We start from the raw sequence: 17,035 nt of genomic DNA, 5'->3' as shown, positions 1-17,035 counted from the left end.
TAATGTAAGCTAGAAAGTTACCAGGCTCGTAAACAGCAATACACAGTATGTAAAAACATTAAAGTATTGGACCTAGGCATGCCTGTGAACGCAGGTGCAGTTTAAAATGAACAGAAAATGCAGCATCTCACTAGTGTCCATCACTGGAAGAACATTGTTTTTCATCAAGCATCGTATGTGTTCTAAGAGTGACACCATATCTGAAATGTGTGTAAGCCTGGTGCTGCGTTTGCTGTTAGTGTCTGACTTCACCCTGATTGCAGCAAAGCAGGAGTTCTGTCTGGGGTACAGAATATGAAGTCACGGGGGGGTTGATTAGTAAGAGCTGCAGTTAGGGAGGTGCTTTGGGGGCAGTGCAGTGCTGCTCTGCCCCAGGGGAAATCTGGGAACCACTGGACCTCAGGGAGGCACAAAGGGAGGGTGTGCCTTCTGCTACATCCCTCCAGAGGGTGCAGGACGAGTTCTGCTACTGGTGTGGGGGGAAGGCATGGTCCAGCCTCTCTTGGGGAGCCTAGCGTGTTGCTAGCTTGCACAGACCTGGTCACAGACACCATGATTTTGCTCAGCTCCTGCAGCGAGGGGGGCAGCAAGGGAAGAGGGCTGCTTGTGCCTGCCCTCTTTGGGCCAACTGTGTAGGCACTGGACATAACTTGCTTTTCAGAAAGGGTGACCAGATCTGGCCCAAAGTTAACAGAGCCTCTAACTGCACACGGGGGTCAGATGGGTCAGCTGGTGGATGTGGCAGACCTGGCGATTTGGACATGCAGCAGCTTTCAGTGAGAGTCTGTCATTCTCGTCATTCTAATGCTTGACCTGACCATCCTTCTTGGTGAGCTGTAGCAGTTCAGCAGGAATTGGGCCACCTGTGGAGTCACTGCCACACAAGGTGCAATAGTCATTACTACAGAAGGACAAACTTTCCAGCTCCAGAGACTCCTGTGGCATAAAGAAGTCACCCTGACCGTCCCGTAAATATGGGGGATGGTTCCCACTCACGTCTGGGCTGCCAAGACTGGTTTTGCTTGTTTCAGAGAAGTCCAGGGCACCTGCATCATCAGCGTGGTTTTGTAGGAACAATGATGGCAGCCTGGCTTCCACCTCTTCCACACTCACATACCTGCTCTGGAGGTACTGCTGGTCGGGCCTGGAGGCAGGGCCAGAAAGGTCCTCCTGAGGAATCATTTCGGTCTTTGCCAGTGACTTGAAGGACAGCTGGGAAATGACATCATGAACACTTACACCAGGAAGTCCATCGCCAGCCACTTTGCTTGAGTTGTTAGCCTCATCTCTTCTGAGCTGCCCACATGTCTCATTAGGTCCAATCCAGTCCTAAAGCAAGGAATGGTAAATACTATTTAGTGGGGAGAGGCAGAATTTGCAAAGGAATTATTGAACTATTGCTTTCCATAGGCTTTGGCATGCAGACCAGGGGCTGGATTCAGTTCTACATCAGTGCAACTCCACTGAGTGAACCTCACGTAATGGAGTGGAGAATTAACAGCAGAATTCCCTGCTATCTCTGATGGAAGTTTTGAAGACCTTCAAGCTTTCATTCCTGAGCCATACCCTGAGCAGCCTCTGCTATCCTGGCTCCCTGGGGGACAGGGAGCAGCATCGCCAGTTGGTATGTAGCAAGGGAAGCAGGGAGGGGATGAGGAAAAAGGCAACTGCACTACTGAGGTGGGCAATGCTCCCAGGCTTTGACTTTGCACTTGCCAGGCACTGGACCCTATTGTAACTTTCGGCAGTCAGAGTAAGTGCTACTTTACCCAGAGGACCTCAAAGTAGGGGGACAAGGGACTTGACATCCTATGGGGTAGCAACAAGGCTCAGCCAAAACCAGCCAGCCCCCAGCACAGGCAGGGATGGAGAGAGAATGGAGGAAGGAGACAAGGCTGACGCTGGCCCAAGGGAACTGATTTCAAGTAAAAGGAAAAGGATCCTGTACTTCTGACCATGAAGGGGCAATGACCCTCCCTGCTGATGCCCCCTCAGTGCATGGGGTAGGAGCAGCTGGATTTAACAGGACAGTGTGGGTGAGCTGTCCCCGGATAGTCTGGTCTGACTGATTCTCCTGCAGTTCTTTGTCTAGGCAAGGAAGAGCCTGATAGCGGCAGTTGTGGGTGTGATCTGGAAGGTCCAGTGGGGATTGGGCAAGGGCTGATGGTGGTGGTATAAAGGAAGGGAGGCAGTGACAGGAAGATGATCAGGATGGGAGGGCTTTGTTCCTAGGAGGAGAGGAGGTTGGTGATGGAGCAGGAGGAATATGGAGGCAGGTGTTTGAGTGGAGAATGAGGAACTTACAGAAAGACTAAAGCCCTGTGTCGGAACGGGCCTGGTGAAGCCAGTTAGTGGAAGCAGTGATGAGAACTTACAAACCACCTTCCCACGTTGAGGGGAACGATCATGAAGAAGAAAGAGAATTTGCTGTTACCTTAAAATTCCCATTGTGCAAGGTGTAGAGAGGCTGGAAGAAAGCAGCTGGCGTGGGGACGTTCAGGCAGAAGATGTTCTTTGCCCTGTGGAGAAAGAATGACACTGCTATCAAATCTAGATAAATGTTCCACCTTCTATCGCAACCCTGCAGCATACTGCGAAAGATTAAACCAAAACACTTAACTTTCTTCTGGAAAGACTCCAGGAAAGGCCCATTTCATATAGCTCCTGCCATCTGTCTGTGCATGGCTACACAGCTATGTGCGTGCATTTAATATCAACAGTGCAGACTATCTGGAGACAAGTGTAGTCCAGATGGATAAAATGTATGTTTGCAAGTCCTCAGTGCAGACTCCTTCAAGGTTTCTGAGCCTTAATATATGTTGCAGTGTAACAGTATTAGAGAATTGTCTGAACTGTTCCCCTTTGTATGAATTCAGCTGGCAGGGCATTTTACAGCAACTGTTTGATCTAAATCACCTCAGAACCTTTCCAGGAATGAAGCATCTTACAGAAGTACTAGTCTTATTAAATTTAGAGAGCATAACCCTGCACTATTCCTTTTGCCATCTGAAAAGCCTTTTTTTAAAAGAACTGGGGTGTAGGAGGTCTTCCTAGCAGTCACAGCTGGGCTGAGGTCTGCCCATCCAGGATGGGAGTCATCAGGCCGGAGTTGGAGGAATCGCAAGGCCAGGCCCCGTAAAAAAGAGTCAGGACCAGAGTCAGGCAGGGGTCAAAGATCAGAGGCAGTATCGGGTTAGAATCAAGAGGCAGGAATCGGGGTCAGAGTCAGACTGGACTCAGAGACCAGAAGACGAGGCAAAGTCTGTGTGGCTGCCCAGACAAGTTCCTGGGGGAAGCCCTGGGGTTAAGTAGGGGGCGGCTGTAGCAACAAAGAATGGGGCCCCCTCCAAACATATGTCCGGGGCCCCTTAAAATGCAGAAACATTTTTTTGCCACTTTTAGGGGCCCCCTTCCTTGCGGGGCCCCCTCCGGTCGGAGGGTACGGAGGGCGCTCGCTACACCTCTGGTAGGGGCACTTGGCCAATCAGAGGGCAGCAGAGTACTGTCTCTCTAGGTCTCATGGACAATACTTCCTGTGGCACCTACTCTCCACAGTGCTCCCTTGCTGGGCCTCTACTGGGCCTCCTGGTGGCACTAGGGGAATAGCAGCTGCCCCAGGTTCTTTAGACCTAGGTGCAGAGGTGGGCAAACTACGGCCCGTGGGCCACATCTGGCCCACGGGACCGTCCTGCCCAGCCCCTGAGCTCCTGGCCCAGGAGGCCACCCCCTCCCCCGCAGCCTCAGCTCGCTTGCGCCGCCGCTGGCGCAATGCTCTGGGCGGCAGGGCTGTGAGCTCCTGGGGCAGCGCAGCTGCAGAGCCCGGCCTGACCCGGTCTCTGTGGTGCGTGGCGACGTGGCCCGGCTCCAGCCGGGTGGTGCAGCTTTAGCGCTGCCAGCCACCAGTGATCCAGGTGGTGCAGTAAGGGGGTAGGGAACTGGGGGAGGGGGAATGGATAGAGGGCAGGGGAGTTCGGGGTGGTGGTCAGGGGGTGGGGGTGGATGGGGTTGTGGTGGTCGGGGGGAACAGGGGGTTGCATGGGGGCAGGGTGGGGTCCCGGGGGGCAGTCAGGAAGGGGGGTTGGATGGGGCAGCAGGGGGCAGTCAGGGGACAGGGAGAAGGGGTGGTTGGATGGGGCAGGAGTCCCGGGGGGGGGCAGATAGGAGGTGGGGGCTGGGCCATGACCTCCTCCCCTAACCAGCCCTCCATACAATTTACGAAACCTGATGCGGCTCTCAGGCCAAAAAGTTTGCCCGCCCCTGTTCTAGTGCCTGGGTCCTTACACCTTTCCCCATTGCTACTAACCCAGGCCAGATTCTACCCCACATACCAGCACTTCCATGCAACTCTGGAAATTGCCCAGGTAGATCCCCTGTCCCTGCATAGAGGTACAGTCCATCTCAGAGCGCCCATGTGTTGAGGCATGACAGCTGCAGGCTTGAGCCATTTTCCCCCTTTTACCCCCTGGTCCTTTGCTCTGCTCAGAACTTAAGAAACACAGACACTTGGTCAGCTAGCTTAGTCACACTGGCACTTCACACACTGGCTAGTGTAGTACCCACTGTCAGGAGTCCAGCCAGGGAAGATCTAAATGTTGAGGGCAGATTGATCATCAATAGCCAATGCTCTATACCAGTCACCCTTATTTTACGTCTAGACAAATTGGCACAAAGTTTTAAAAAATTCTTTTAAGCGTAACATACCCTGTGTAGTCTCAGCTGTGCTCCTTGATGGAGTTTAGGATCCCTGCAGTGCACCCTGCGCCCTCTACTCTGAGTATTGGTTCACTAACTATTGCAAGCACATGGAGATGGCATGTTGAAGAATGTTTGCAGAGCACATTCCACTGAGTTCATGACATTCAAAGATCTGACTCTGGTGCAGAGGCAAGAAGCAGCCCCGATGTGTGGACACATGATATACACACTCATTAAACTTTAAAACTAGAAACTACATTAACCTAGAAAAGGCAGCCAGGGCTTGTGCAAAGGACTATAATGTACCTTGAAGAAAGCTTGAAGTTCAAAATTATGTAGAGTATAACACCAAGACATAGAGGAATGAACAAAATCTGTATCATGCTTCCGTGAAAGAACTTTTTGGGCACCTGTAAAACACCTACAAAAAGAATTATTTCATTAACAGAATCAATTCACAAATGACCATATAAAGAGTGGAATTCTATCCAGATTCTTAAACAAACAAGCAATGCAAATGAACTAAGCAGAAGCTATTAAAACCTTGAAAGAAAGTGACTTGACTATAACAGGCTGGAAGACACTGTTCTTGATCCATGAACCTGCTGCTGACAGCCCCTCCATTGCCCAGCGTGTCTCTTTCTCTCTCTGTTTTATAAAGTGACTTTAGGGCTCATATGAAACTAAACGGGACAAAACAATGTTCTTTGCACCTGGGGGGGCTGCTCTTTGAAATTCAGTTGTCTGGCTCCACTCACTCCACTGACTTTTATAACCATCCTCTACTTGGGAAGTTTTGCAGCGAACTCTCGCAGTATAAGTGATGCCTGCTTCAAACTCCATGGCCTCGATTTCTACCTTTGTCACTGCATCGAACAGCTGTTTGTGCTGTGCCTGCTGAAAAATATTAAGAAATAACTCTTATTAACAACACACAATAAAGGGCTGGTACTCTGAACAATTTGACAGCTCCCCAATCCTGACTCTGCATCCAAGGGGAGTAGTGGGGCCAAAAGACAGATCTGGCTTCAAGACTAAGCTTGATAAGTTTATGGGCCTGGTGCCAAACATATTTTTGGGCCCCCATGGAGTCAATGGAGCATGGCATGGGGGGAATCAGTCCCCAGAGCGAGGGGCCAGCCAGAGGCAATGGGGCATGGTATGGCAGGGGCGGCCCCGCTCCACCCAGCCTAGTGCGAGGGCACTATTTACACACCGGCTGTTGCCAGACACACAGTGGCCTGCCCAGCCCTGTGCTGCCAGCGTGTCCTTCCCCTCAGGGGTGGGTCTGTGCCATGCCACACAGCCCCCCCCTCCACCTCCTGACTCTCTATGGCCAAACCTCCCCCCGAACCACCCACAAATGCACAGCGCTCTGCACAACACCACCCCTGCCCACAGCCCCACCATAACTGCCCAGCATCCTCCACAGAACCCCCACTCCCTAGTGCCCCAACACACACAGATCCTCCCTGCCCCTTCACAGCCCAGCACTCTCCCATGCGCCCCACAGACCCACTCCCCCAAGTCCTACTTCCCCGCCGCACTCACCGGCCCTGCTGGGAGGCGACTGTTTGCCGGGCTGAGCCGGCAGCGCAGCCAGGACCAGCCCCAGGGCCGGGAATCGCTCTGTCCCCTCAGAAGTGGTGCGATCAGCCAGGCCAGGGCCTGCCCCAGCCGAGATCCCTCAAGACACACTTGCCGGGAGGGGCTCAGCCAAACCCTCCGCACTGTCTCCCCCTCCACCTTGCTGAGACTGGCCAAGCTTCTGCACCAGTCCCAGGTGGCTCAGGTGGTAGGAAGCAGAGACTGCCTGGAGCTGGAGATGCACTTGGGTCTGGCATGGGGGCAGAGAGGAGCCGGCAGGTGGGGCCGGGGGGCGGAGAGGAGCCCTCGGCCAGCCAACGGGCAGGCCGAGAGGAGCAAGTGGTAGGCAAGGGGAGCCAGTGGCATCTTGGGGCGCAGTGCAAGTGGAGCAGGCCGGGTCCCCTTCTGTGCATGGGCCCGGCTCCATGAAGCCGCTGAAGCCATTGTAAACCTGGGACTGAGTGTCAAGTGATTTGCTTTGGGAATCTCTAGGGGGAGTTGAATGCAAATTTCTCTCCTCTGGCTGTACCCTAAGAAAGGACCATTGTTTGCTGATCACCTGTTCCTGAAGTTTAGGATCAATGGCCCAAGCTGTATAAATGAAGGACAGACCCATTCATGGGGAGGCTAGTTCTACGCTAAAGCTCCTGTGACCTTGTAACCACCGAAAAACACCTTGGTGGGGCTGGAAGGACGGGCTCTTACCAGAGCCCTTGTTAAGTTGGGGGCGGGGATCTCTGGTAAGCATTTTAGCATGCATATAGGTTCTTTTATTGGTTTAATATGTTTTCTCTGTAATGCTTTTACCTGAAGAATAAATATGCTTGCTTCGTAAGGGCTGTGGTCAATTACAACTGTTCATAGCCTCTGGAGAAAAAGCAAAGTGCAGATGCTGGCTTGTTTAGGCAGAGTGGCTTACTGGGAGTATCACAGTGCTAGCAGGGAACAATGCAGACCCACTGGAAAACCCCTGGTCAGTAGGAAGAGAGAGACAGGTCTCTACCCAAGAGAGGTGATGGCTAAGGAGCTGGCAGCCTAGACTGGGTGCCCTCGGTGGACCACGGAGGGGGAACACAGGTGCAGTTGCCCTGAACGGTGGCAACAGGCATCTGTGCATGGCTCATCCAGGCTGAGAGCAGGTATAGTTACCTTCCAGGATGTGTTGTGTCCCTTATACTCCAATTCGTACTGAAGAATGGGCTTTAGAGGCCCTGGCACACTCCACCAGAGCTGGCACTTACTGGCACTGATGTTGCTCTGCAGGTTGAGGGGGGGATCACACTTAACTGGAAACAGAGAGAGGAATTATTCCAAACACTTGGCTTTGAGAGACCTGCACAACACAGAGCACAGTCCTAGGCTGCTCACAGCTGGGGGACATGGATCCCGTGATCCTGGGGTCAGCAGGAGACCAACTAAGCCCCCAGTGCAAGTTAAAGCAGCCACAGGGCTTCTGTAATGTAACACCAGCTATAACGGTCCCTGAGGGACTGCTATGCCAGCGAAGGATCACAAAGCAGGTTATGCTCTAGCCCTCCCTACCATGAACACACACGGACATGCTCTGTGCTGGGGACAGAGACCAGAGGGGCTGCTGGAAACTGGGCTTCCTTCCCACTGGGAAAATCCTCATTATCCCCTTTAGGGAGCTTTCAGACCCCTCCGTGACACTGTGCATTGTGAAGTGGTCTTAGTGGGGCTGAGAATCAGGCCCATTGTTCACATTTCCTGAGGCTCCCCAGTCCTTCCTCTATCTCAGCAAACAGTGCTGCTGTTGGCAGGGGGAGCCCCCAGGGCTCAAACTGCAGCGATGGCTTGATGGATGTTGCCCAAGGCAGATAGCAAAGCAAGGGAGGATGGTGGCAGAATGACCCCTAAGGATGGGCTGGAGTGTGTGTGGAAGAATAAGAGACCCAGAGAGAGTCCTGAGGGGCATGATGGGCTGCCCCCATATATAACAAGTACAGGTCATGCTGCCCAAGGGTGGGGGCTCTGCATCCCCATCAGTCCCATTTGCTGCCACTGAAGTCTCACTCTTCAATGGACTTCACAGGCCAAACACTCTCATTCCAAAGGGACCAGCCAGTCCCCGTCCCATAGCCAGGGCCGGCGCAACCCATTAGGCGACCTAGGCGGTTGCCTAGGGCGCTAACATTTAGGGGGCGGCGACCGCGGCGGCCGGATCTTTGGCCATCCTGGTCGTCAGCGGTATTTCGGGGATGGGACCTTCTGCCACCTGCGTCGGGTGCGCCATTTTGGGGGCGGGACCTTCCGCCGCCTAGGGCTCCAAAAAAGCTGGCGGCGCTCCTGCCCATAGCTGCCATGGGTGGTACTCACTGTTCAGACTGGGTTCATATTCCTGGAAAGCAATGTATGTGCGATTCCTCCCAAAGAAACCACCTTGTAGCAAGATGTTGTAACTGTCGTGCTGCGTGAACCTCTCCGTCATGTTAATTGTGCAGTGATGCTGGCTGTGCAGCTTGTCTCTGGCAGTCAGTGTGCAGGTGTAATTCTCATCCGAGCTAGAATAACCAAGGGGCTGAACGTTTGTCTTATGCTGGCGAGTAATAGGTTTAGTTACTTTAAGAGTTCAGCCTTGGTTATTTGTGGGAGTGCCGGTCACCACACGGGGGAATCACTTTGCACAGGCCCCTTGAACTGGGGTCTTCCCAGTGTGTAAATGCAAAGAAATGCAGTCCTGGGCTCCAGCAAGTGCCTTACATGTCTGACCTGAAAAGGGACGGCAGGTCAAAGCCAAGCCAACAAGTGAGGAGGTGGAGGACACCACTAGGATTTGGCTGTTGGGGAGAGTTCAGGGCCAAGGAATCCAGAGAACCCTGCCTACCCTGTTACTTTGCTTGGCCCCCTGCCTGACCCAGGGCCCCAGTGTGGCAGACAGCGAGTATGCATTGAGCTTACTTTGTGAAATGCACGTGAAAGGGTCCATCCCCTACTCTCCCATCTGTCTCCCATGTACAGTCTACTCGGCGGAGGTAGTTATTCAGGCAGCTCAGGTTGCCAGGAAATTCTGCTGAGGAAGGAGATCCGAGATTTTCAGAAATTAAATCCATTTGTTATTTAATGCCAACAGCCTCTCTTTGGGTTCCAACCCCTGACACATCAGCGATGCTGTGCACTAGCCTTGCCACTTATTCCTGGGACAGATCTATCCCCCCCATCCCCACCACACTGTTTAGCTGGCCCTTTAGTGTATGAAATGAGACTGTAAACTCTTGGGGGCAGGGCGCATGTGTGCAGCTTATCTGCTCTCTTAGCTGCCCAGAATGTCACTGGGGATGGGAAATAACAACAACTACCTGATCCCTGGGCCCCATATTGCCCTCTGACTTGTCCAGTGCCTGGTGTGGGGAGAGAGAGAGAAACGGCGTGAGTGCCCCCAGTCTCCTCTCCTCCTTACCTCTTCCTTCCCCTCTTCTGGAGAACACAATGGCAATAAAGCAGAGTTGGAGGCACACTCGCCAGATGTCCTTTCCCATTGTAAATGTGTCTGAAATACAAAGTATGTTAGGAGTTGAAAGGGCTTTGGGGGTCTCTATGGCAACATGCAGAGTGTATCAATCACCTTTCCATGCTGGAGCTGGGACAGGCCCAACCCCTGCCCCGGCAGGGCAGGGCATAGCCTGGGACCTGCTCTGCTCCCTGCAGCTAACATGCTGCAGCCAAAGGAATTGAAGGCACAAGCAGCACTGCAGGAATTACATGGCCTACGACATCTTCTCCAGCTAATTTCTATGATGCTTTTAATTCCTTCCTCCCCCCAATCCTTCCTAGACCTCCCTCCATGTACAGTGATACCTGTACCACGCACATTGTAGGCACTGCTCTGGCTTTAATGGGGGCTCTTCTTCTCTCAAGTGCCTAACAACTGTTCTCCCTCTCCCTCTTCTAATTTCTGCCTGTAACCGCCACAGGCTCTGTTGCTGCGAACATACTCACCTGAACCCTCCTTTGGCATCTTTAATGCCTCTTTCCTACTTGTCCCTTCTCTTAGCCATCTGAACCCTCTATTCATCTCATTGGCCTGAGCGAATGTTTGCGGGGCCTTGTCCTTCAGCTCAGTTGGTATTGGCCTGATCTGTGGTTACAGGTCTGAAGTCAGCAGTTAGTGGTGTCCTGTGAGATGCCTCCAGCTCTCACAGGGTGGGCCTCACTCTGTCTTTGGAAACAAGCCCACTGTCTAGTGTAGCCCATGTGCTGCTCTAGGGGGCAGAGAAGCAGTCTGAAGACCAGAAGGTGTGCAGTAACCAGAGTGTTGGGGGAAGGGAGCACAAGATGCAAACTCAGCCAAACCCAATTAATTAAAAAATTCAAATAGCTATTAAAGGACCTGTCATCAAGCAAGTAGCTGAAGAGAGCTCAGCACCTACCAGTGTACCTAATAATCTCGCTTTCCTACACCTTTGCCTGCCTGCAGCTTCCCTTATCTTTAATGAAACACTGAAAAAACAACAGGCAGGTGCTAAGAAGCAGATCAGGCTTCATCCCCTGGGCAGGGAGGGGATGTCTCACTACCACCCTATATATTGCTGCAGATTTTATTCTGATCTGGGGCTGAGAAGAGGAAATTCACAATTAACTGACATCAGCCGAGGGCGGTTAAGTAGGATTAAGTATCTCTTCCTTATCATTCTAATCAGGGTGCTGACTGACTGTGATGAATGCTGTAAGATTGACTAAATATGAAATACAGAAAGCTGCATGAATGCACACACACTCTGGCACGTACATGTGTATACCTGAACACACACACCAATTAGCAAACACAGATCAGAATAATTAAAAGACACCCATTTCTAGGTTCCTGTCAGAAAACTTCTCAAGTCAGTTCTATAACGTATTATCTGTATCAGATACCATAGGGTAAGTGGGGCTCACTTAAAAACCATAGCTAAATGCAAGGTCACACATCTAGGAATCAAGAATGTAGGTCACACATAGGGCGGTGGGGCCTCTGTTTTGGAAGGCAGAGATTCAGAAATGGACTTGTGGTAATGGCAAGTAACCAACTGACCGTGAGCTCACAGTGCAATGCTTTAGCTAAGATGACTAATGTAAACCTTGGATGTATAATGTGAGGAATATTGAGCAGAAGTAGGGATGTGTTATAACAACTGCATATGGCATTAGTGGAATACTGTGTCCAGTTCTGGTGTCCACATTTCAAAAAGATTGTTAAAACATTGGAAAAGGTTCAGAAAAAGCTACAAGAATATATGAGTCCTGGAAAACCTGCCTTGCAGTGAGATACTAAAGAAGCTCAATCTATTTAGCCCATCCCAGAGAAGGCTGTGACCCAGGGATCACTTGGTGCCAACTGGCAGTGGGGTGCATAGGGTTGAGGGGGTGGGTTTGGTATCTAAATACTAGTTCACCAAAGAGTGTCATGCAAGGTCTCTACTGAAAGCCTGGTCCTCATCAGCATTGTGAAATGTATGTATGGATAGTATGGCAGGAGTTATGTATATAGACTGCAAGTTAGGTTCTTCAGGTCTGTGACTGGAGGCTGGTCACCAAAAGGTGTTCAACAAGATACTTTCAGGCAAAAGCTGTTTATCTGTCTGGCTACATGTAAACTGAGTATTGTACAGGTCACACTGGCCACTCAGTTGCAGTCTGAGCTGATTGCTAACAAGGGATCATGAAATCTTCCAGGGAGGGAGTTTATAGGAAGAAATAAACCAGCAGGAGGACATCCTTTTCGCCAGCGAAGACAATGGAACTTCGGACCTATTGCTGGGGGAGGGGTTAGTGCAGGGTACACCCAGTTACACTTCACCAAGCAGATAAACTGCTGGGTGGCTTGTTTTATCAACAGAAGATCACAGCTGGTTGGGTTGTTTGATGCTGAGAAAGGAACTTGGTGCAAAATAACCTTTAGAAGACAGCGGAATGTCTTGTTAGTTAAGTTTAAGTGCTAGAAACCGTGTTATGATTTTATGTGTCATCATTTGTTTCCCTCAATTCTATTTGCTTCTTCTCAATCTTTGTTCTTTGTTAAATAAATGTCTTGTTTCCTCTCTAACCCCAGCTAAATGCTGTGCACTGAGTGGAGTGGTGAGCCTGCCGTGTAACTGGTAAGTTGGTGTGTGCTATTCCTTGGGAGTAGTGGATCTGTGAATTCTGGGTGTCCAGTGGCAAAGATGCTCGGCATGGTCAGGGGCTGGTGTGTGCCTATTACTAACCTGGCCAGAGAGCGGGGCCTGCGGAGGCCTGGCCCTCCTGGTGCTGCCAGAGGCTGGTGGAGTCGGGGAGCACATGAGGTGCAGATTTTTTACAGTGAGGGGAATTAGCCACTGGAACATTTCACATAGGGCTGTGAGAGATTCTCCAGCACTCTACGTTTGTCAATCAAGACTGGACGTCTTGGTAAACGAGCCTCTGTCACTCAAACAGAAGTTATGGGCTGGATGCGGGACTTGGGGGAGGGTCTGCATTCTGTGCTATGCAGGTGGTCCAACTAGGATGACCAGATGTCCTGATATTTGGGGCTTTGTCTTGTATAGGACCCAATTACGCACCCCACGCTCTGTCCCGATACGTCACCCTAGGTCAGACTAGATTATCACAGCAGGCCCTTCTGGCCTTTAGACCTGCAGTATCCACCCCCACAAACTTAAAGCCCAAAGTGCCTTCCAAGAGCCACTGCTTGCCTGGGTGGCCTCTTGGCTTCTCAGCTATTGCCCAGGACTCCCTGTTTGAGAGGAAGGTGAATTGCTGCTCTCTCCTTATTGCCTGAGAGAACGTCTGGCTACAGACATATGGCCATCGTAATGGAGGTCAGGGGATTAGTGCCTGCTTATCCCGGTGGTGAATTTGGCCCATCCTGGGGTAGCTTTTTACTTCCCCGGTATCTTAGGCCCAGAGTCTGAAAGTCTTTTCGATCCCCCAAATGTTCCTGTGAGAGCTGCTGTCTTCATGCCTGAATGGATTCGGCCAGTCTGTCTGTTATGACCCAAGGCAGCAGGAAAACAAGAGGCAAGCAGCAGCCAATCAGAAACCAAGGACAGCCCATCAAAATGCATCAACACAGCAACTGGGCAGCAAGCAGTGGGCGGAAGGACAAACACCACTGTATTGTACATGCATCCGACGAAGTGGGTATTCACCCATGAAAGCTCATGCTCCAATACGTCTGTTAGTCTATAAGGTGCCACAGGACTCTTTGCTGCTTTTACAGATCCAGACTAACACGGCTACCCCTCTGATACTAAACACCACTGTGACATCCAGCTCTGTGCAAGAGTGCTAAGCGATAAGGGCAGAGCATGGCTGGGGGACAGAGCAGCTGGGACACATGGCCACTGGGTGACAAGGCAGCTCAGCTGATTTTCAGTATGGCAAAGGCCACTTCTGCAATGGCACCAAACTCTGGGTGACTGGCAAGAAATCCCCATGGGATTTGCCAGGTATCAGGAGTGAGGGGAAAAATCACACCGTAAGGAAGACAAAGCTGTGGTGATGAGAGCCGCAGGCTTCCTGCCAGGCATTGGAATTGCTAAAGAGCAGAAGGATGATGTTACTTTGCAGTGCTTGGGTGAGGATCTTAGAAGTGCTAAAGGACCCAGGGATATTGTGTGCAGAGTCTAGGAACTCACAGACTGGCAATATCAAATATCTGTTTAGGGGAGAGTACTGGGAGCCAGGACTCCTGGGTTCTATTCCCAGCTAGGGCACTGAGGGTACGTCTGCACAGCCTGTGGAATGCGCCTCCGAGCCTAGCTCAACAGCTTCAGGTTAGGGGGACTTGAGCTAGTGCTCTAAAAGGAGCAGTGTAGACAGCACTTTGAAGTTGTGGCTCGGGCTGGAGCCTGGGCTCTATAGCCTAGACAGTGGGGCTGAGGTGCTGGAACTAGGGGTATTGGGGGGGCTGCCACACCCCCTGGCTTGAAGTGGATTCCATTATATCCAGGGTTACCAATGGCTCTCAGCCTTCCCACTGTACTTATTGGTCCAGCACCTCTGGAGCAGGGTGGGCTTCAAGGCCCGAGCTCCTGCCTCAGCCACACTTCAAAGCATGGTCTATGCAGCTGGTTTTAGAGCACTAGTGCGAGCCGCACTAGCCCCAGTCTGCCAGCCTGCTGGGAGGCTCCTTCTGCGGGCTGTGTGGCCATGCTCCAACTGTTGAATATCAGTGTTATTTCTCCCCGTTATAGTTCACGCACATGGGCCACTGTGTTCCTCTCTAACTTGGGGGAGTTGCATCTGCAAAGCGAGGCCACTGGAGCTGCTGCGCTATTCTCAGGGCTATGCTCTGTACTCATGCCATGAGTGGAATCCAGTGAGAGCAGGCAGTGGGGACTCACCAGTTCATTGAACGCTCTGATTCCTTTAACACCCAGCTGTAAATGGGTCACTCCTCCCTGTGCAGAACCTTCTGTTCCTCTCTAAGCTTCTTCAGGATGCACCAGCAACAGGCATTTCAGTGCTGAACAGCAGCGGAAGGGAGAGGAACCCTAATCCGTAGGCAGAGCAGAGCTGGCACTCAGCTATAATTAAGGGCTGGGGCTAACTTACTCTTGGCATTTCCCTCATTCAGGAAAATACATGTCACAATCAGGAGACAAGCAGAAGTATATAAATAATATGCACAAACACACACACACACACATATACATAAAGGGTGAGAATGTGCAGAGAGGGAGGATAAAGGGAAAAGTAATGGCGATTTCTCATTTCCACAGAGTAACAAACCCTCCAAAGTGATCAGTCTGTTCCTCCCATTATCCTCAGAGGGACATTTTCCCAGACCTTGATGCACGTGACAGCTGCCTGCAGTAAATCTGCCAGCCCTAAACCCTGGAGGCTGTGAAAAGTCTTTTTTCACTGGTGAAAACCATAGTGCAATAACAACACACAGCAATTACACACCATGTTCTGCAGATGGGTATCTATACAGAATCCAGCACACTGATAGCTATAGCTAGTCATTCATTAATCTGCCTTAATTTTCCTCAGCTGGTTTTCCCTAGAAACGTGCTGGTTTGTTTTTTTTTCAACCAATGGAAAGTCATTTATTTTAAACATTTTCTTACCCGTGTTCTTAGTAAAAACACACATTTTTCATAAACAGGAGCCAAATATTAGGCTCCAAAATCTACAGTCAGAGCTAAATAAGGATTGGGGTGAGGTCTCCTTCCAGCATAGCCCCCGCCCAGGGTGTAGCATAAGCATAAACCCTTCTTCACTGGGCAGTTTGCACTCCCTATTGGCAACAATGTACTGCAAACTACAGCCTTGTGTGCTGGGAGCTAGTGGAACAAAACTGCAGAGATGTTCTGGATCATTACAGGTTTATAGTACAAGGAACACTATAAAGCCGCACACCTAGTATTAATTATTATTGGTTAACATCTTAGTTCAGTAATTTCTCCTAGCACTATCCAGCAAAATACAAAGCACAGCAATAGCTTGTCTCCTTACCAGCACAAATTAAACTTCAATTTTCATGCCTCCTCTGTTTCTTGACAGTTTAGAGTGTGTGGTTTGTTCATCAAGCAGCAGCAGTTCTGGTATAATAAAGCAGAGTTCACTGTGCCTTGTTTTAAAGCTAGTCTCAATAACCAATGACAAGTTTCTCTGAGATTATCAGACTGATATGAAGTAGCCACATTTGCAATTACTCATTAGTGATGGAGCAGTTGCTGAATTTACATTAAGGGTCAACGTTACTGAGCCTGAACTATTTGCTGAATGACTTAAAATACCTTCTTAGAGTTTTTTAAAAAAATGAGCACAAGAGCTTTTTATAAGTGACCTAAAAACACTTCCCAGCCCTGCCTGAGTGAGCGGTGAGACTGCTGTCATCCTCATGCCCCAGGCTCAGCTACGTTTGTATGCCTGTGCTCTGTAAGGTACCAAGCAAAGTCTGGGCACTGCATAAATAAAAAGTATCCAGACCAACACTGAGCTCTGGCTTATTCAGGGGTTCCCTTGGCTGAGACCTAGAAAAGCAGCCAAGAACTTGACCATGGCCTGGTAGGAGCAGCTTTACTGTTAGCTTTGCTACCTGCACAGTCATTTACACAGTGGTATCTGAGATGCATCACAGCAGTCAGAGGAGAGCCAGAGAGAGATTAAAGCCAGCGATGCGAGGCCTGGCAGGACAATAACCTGTTTGGGTGGCGTTACCTTCAGAAGGGCGAAGCAGGCAGGGCGCGTGCATGTGTGAAGTTGGGAATATTAGAGACGGGAGCCCTGCATGTAGCCGTGGGCTCCTCAGTGTTGCTCTGTGGGTACACCCTACACGTAGCTTTAGGGTGGGATTTCCCAACATGCTCAGCACTGGCCTAGCTCTGCTTCCACTGATGTCACTTGTAAAAATCTCATTGCTGCTGATGGGGGAGTGAGGCCACCATCACCTGCCTTGGGAAATGCCACCCTCATGCTCATTGTGTAGGTTTGCTTCCTAAACATGAATAAGAACATAAGACAAACACAACAGCTCCTAGGCCATTTCACTGCCTTTGTCTCATAAGAACATAAGATGTTCTTATGTTCTTATGTTCTAAACATGAATCCTCCAAACCAGACAATGAAAAACTAGAGCACCTCTGAAATGGGAGCTATTTCTTAAAGGTCACCCTGAGACAAATGTAGCCGGCTGAACTCAGAGCAGGAGGCCCCAGAGAGCTTCATAAACTGGTTACTGTGAAACTGGACCTATTTTAGCAGCAAAGAGACGTATTGGAGCATGAGCTTTCGTGGGTGAATACCCACTTGGTCGGATGTTTCC

General features: G+C 50.6%; 1 protein-coding gene across 6 annotated transcripts; it reads right to left on the bottom strand.

Annotated features, from left to right (window-relative positions):
• LOC120373648 (interleukin-9 receptor-like) lies at nucleotides 1-15,813 on the bottom strand. Of its 6 annotated transcripts, XM_039492346.1 has the most exons (10): nucleotides 10,671-10,777; nucleotides 10,240-10,378; nucleotides 9,701-9,790; nucleotides 9,202-9,313; nucleotides 8,620-8,804; nucleotides 7,432-7,568; nucleotides 5,409-5,592; nucleotides 5,002-5,116; nucleotides 2,435-2,519; nucleotides 1-1,329 (listed from the first exon to the last, which is right to left on the bottom strand). In XM_039492346.1, exons 2-10 carry the CDS (start codon nucleotides 10,313-10,315, stop codon nucleotides 802-804), a joined length of 1,512 nt encoding a protein of 503 aa, XP_039348280.1. In that variant the 5' UTR covers nucleotides 10,316-10,378; nucleotides 10,671-10,777; the 3' UTR covers nucleotides 1-801. The 6 variants fall into 6 exon arrangements, with proteins under 6 accessions (XP_039348280.1, XP_039348282.1, XP_039348285.1 ...); XM_039492348.1 differs by lacking the exons at nucleotides 10,240-10,378; nucleotides 10,671-10,777 and adding an exon at nucleotides 15,724-15,813; XM_039492351.1 differs by lacking the exons at nucleotides 10,240-10,378; nucleotides 10,671-10,777 and adding an exon at nucleotides 15,724-15,813 and having other exon boundaries at nucleotides 9,202-9,310.
• Between the last annotated feature and the right edge of the window lie 1,222 nt (nucleotides 15,814-17,035).

The sequence above is a fragment of the Mauremys reevesii genome, linkage group 10 (assembly GCF_016161935.1).
Source record: "Mauremys reevesii isolate NIE-2019 linkage group 10, ASM1616193v1, whole genome shotgun sequence".
Taxonomy (NCBI): domain Eukaryota; kingdom Metazoa; phylum Chordata; order Testudines; family Geoemydidae; genus Mauremys; species Mauremys reevesii.
This window is presented reverse-complemented; position numbering and strand designations above follow the sequence as displayed.

Bases quoted from the DNA above. Each gene is read 5' to 3' on its own strand.
- LOC120373648 (XM_039492346.1), bottom strand. From the start codon at position 10,315: ATGAATAGAGGGTTCAGATGGCTAAGAGAAGGGACAAGTAGGAAAGAG. The intron at 9,314-9,700 runs GTAAGGAGGAGA...CTCCTTCCTCAG, and splicing joins CAGAAGAGGGGAAGGAAGAG to CAGAATTTCCTGGCAACCTG. The intron at 8,805-9,201 runs GTAAGCTCAATG...TGGTTATTCTAG, and splicing joins TTTCACGTGCATTTCACAAA to CTCGGATGAGAATTACACCT.